The following is a 1,665-nucleotide window of genomic DNA, read 5'->3' on the forward strand; positions in this document are numbered from 1 at the left end:
GACAAAACTTCCGCTGGCGCTGACAACACGGCATCCAGCCCTACGAATGCCGGTGACGACTACACCGCTGATAATTTGGACCAGCAGATTACGGAATTAAGGAAGAAGCGCGAAATATTGGAGCTGCAACGTCAATTAAATGAGCTGAAAACTACGATTGCCAAACCAAGTGCTTGTAGAGCTTCATTCGCAGACATTGAGCACGCAGTTCCAAAATTTAGTGGTGATAGTACCGCACAATCAGTTCAACACTTCTTCGACGATTTCGAGGAAATAATGCGTACGGTTAATGCGGACGATCAATTTAAATTGTTAAGCTTACGTCGCTCATTACATGGAACAGCGAGAGTGTTTTTAACGACGACATCTGCACTCAACTATCATGATTTGAGGAAGGCAGTTATAGATGAGTTCGCCAGTGCAGTTACTCGCCACGACGTCTACAGAATGTTGAGCGAAAGGAAGTGGAAGCCCAAGAAGAATCACTGCACTGTTACATATTGACTATGCAGGCTCTGGCGAAACGTGGATGTGTCCAGGAAACTGACGTCATGGACTTGATCTTTGATGGGATCGGGAATAAAATAAACAATATAAATTTACTTATGCCAGCACAATCACTGGACGAGCTGAAGAGGCTTGTGAATCGCTACTATTCCAAATACCTCAAGCCAAATTTTGGTACTGTTCGACGTATGATGCCTGCCGCTGCCGCAAAGCAACCTGCCGTTCCCGTCAAGCCGTCAGCCTCTGATAAGCTTACTGCCGAGTCTGGAGGAAACAGCCAGCCACTATGCTTTAACTGCTCCAAGAGGGGCCACATAAAGCCAAACTGCCCGTATCCGATGCGTCCGAATGGGTCCTGCTTTCGGTGCTGGAAAATGGGTCACGACCATCATTCATGCACCAATCCACGGAAAATTTTGAAGCCGATTGCCGACCAACCAGTTGCTGCCGTTTACGAAAACGACCTCACCGAGCTGGAATCGTTCAATTTTGTAAGTATTACTTTTGAGACCAATCGACAAGAGAGTGCGAAATTTAATAAATTCATTTCCCTTTTTGATACCGGTAGTCCAACTAGCTTTATGAAGCAATCGTGTGTGCCAAATAATTGCCAAATTTTACGAGAGCCACAACATATTTACCGCAGCATTGGTGGATTAAAACTAAAAATATTGGGTCAAGTCCTTTGTTCTGTGAAATTTAAAAATGAAGTAAAAAATATCAAAATAAATATATTGCCAGAAAATGAAATGTTAGTACCTGTTATTTTTGGACGAGATTTTTTGAAGCAGTTTAACATACGCTTAGCTAAAATAAAACGTAAATATACGAGAGACAATTTATTGATATATAAGAACACTCTTTGCACTCCCTTGTCGAATGACCTGGTCGAAATCTTAAACAAGTTTAGCCTCTTAAAAGCTTATGCGCCACCTAATAACATTGAATCCGGGGACATGATCGGTACGAGTGGGAATGTTGGTCCCAGCGGGCGGGTATCCGTCGAATTGCCGGACATATTCAATATTGAAATCGATAGCCAAAACGAAGAGTTGGATATAGACTTTGCGCTAAATCGTAATCAGCGTGCCGAATTAAGTAGATTAGTGTTCGATTCGTATATAAATCCGAAAGATCTTAGGGTAGAGCCAGTAGAAT

The 1,665-nt window shown here is 42.7% G+C and overlaps 1 protein-coding gene across 1 annotated transcript; it reads left to right on the top strand.

The window, feature by feature from the left end:
- The first annotated feature begins 696 nt into the window (after positions 1 to 696).
- Positions 697 to 1,135, top strand: LOC118732491 (ATP-dependent RNA helicase glh-1-like). Its single transcript, XM_036461618.1, has 2 exons — positions 697 to 998; positions 1,076 to 1,135. Exons 1-2 carry the CDS (start codon positions 699 to 701, stop codon positions 1,082 to 1,084), a joined length of 309 nt encoding a protein of 102 aa, XP_036317511.1. The 5' UTR covers positions 697 to 698; the 3' UTR covers positions 1,085 to 1,135.
- The last annotated feature ends 530 nt before the right edge of the window (positions 1,136 to 1,665 follow it).

The sequence above is a fragment of the Rhagoletis pomonella genome, unplaced genomic scaffold, assembly GCF_013731165.1.
Source record: "Rhagoletis pomonella isolate Grant_MI unplaced genomic scaffold, Rhpom_1.0 Rhpom_scaffold_21173, whole genome shotgun sequence".
NCBI lineage: Eukaryota > Metazoa > Arthropoda > Insecta > Diptera > Tephritidae > Rhagoletis > Rhagoletis pomonella.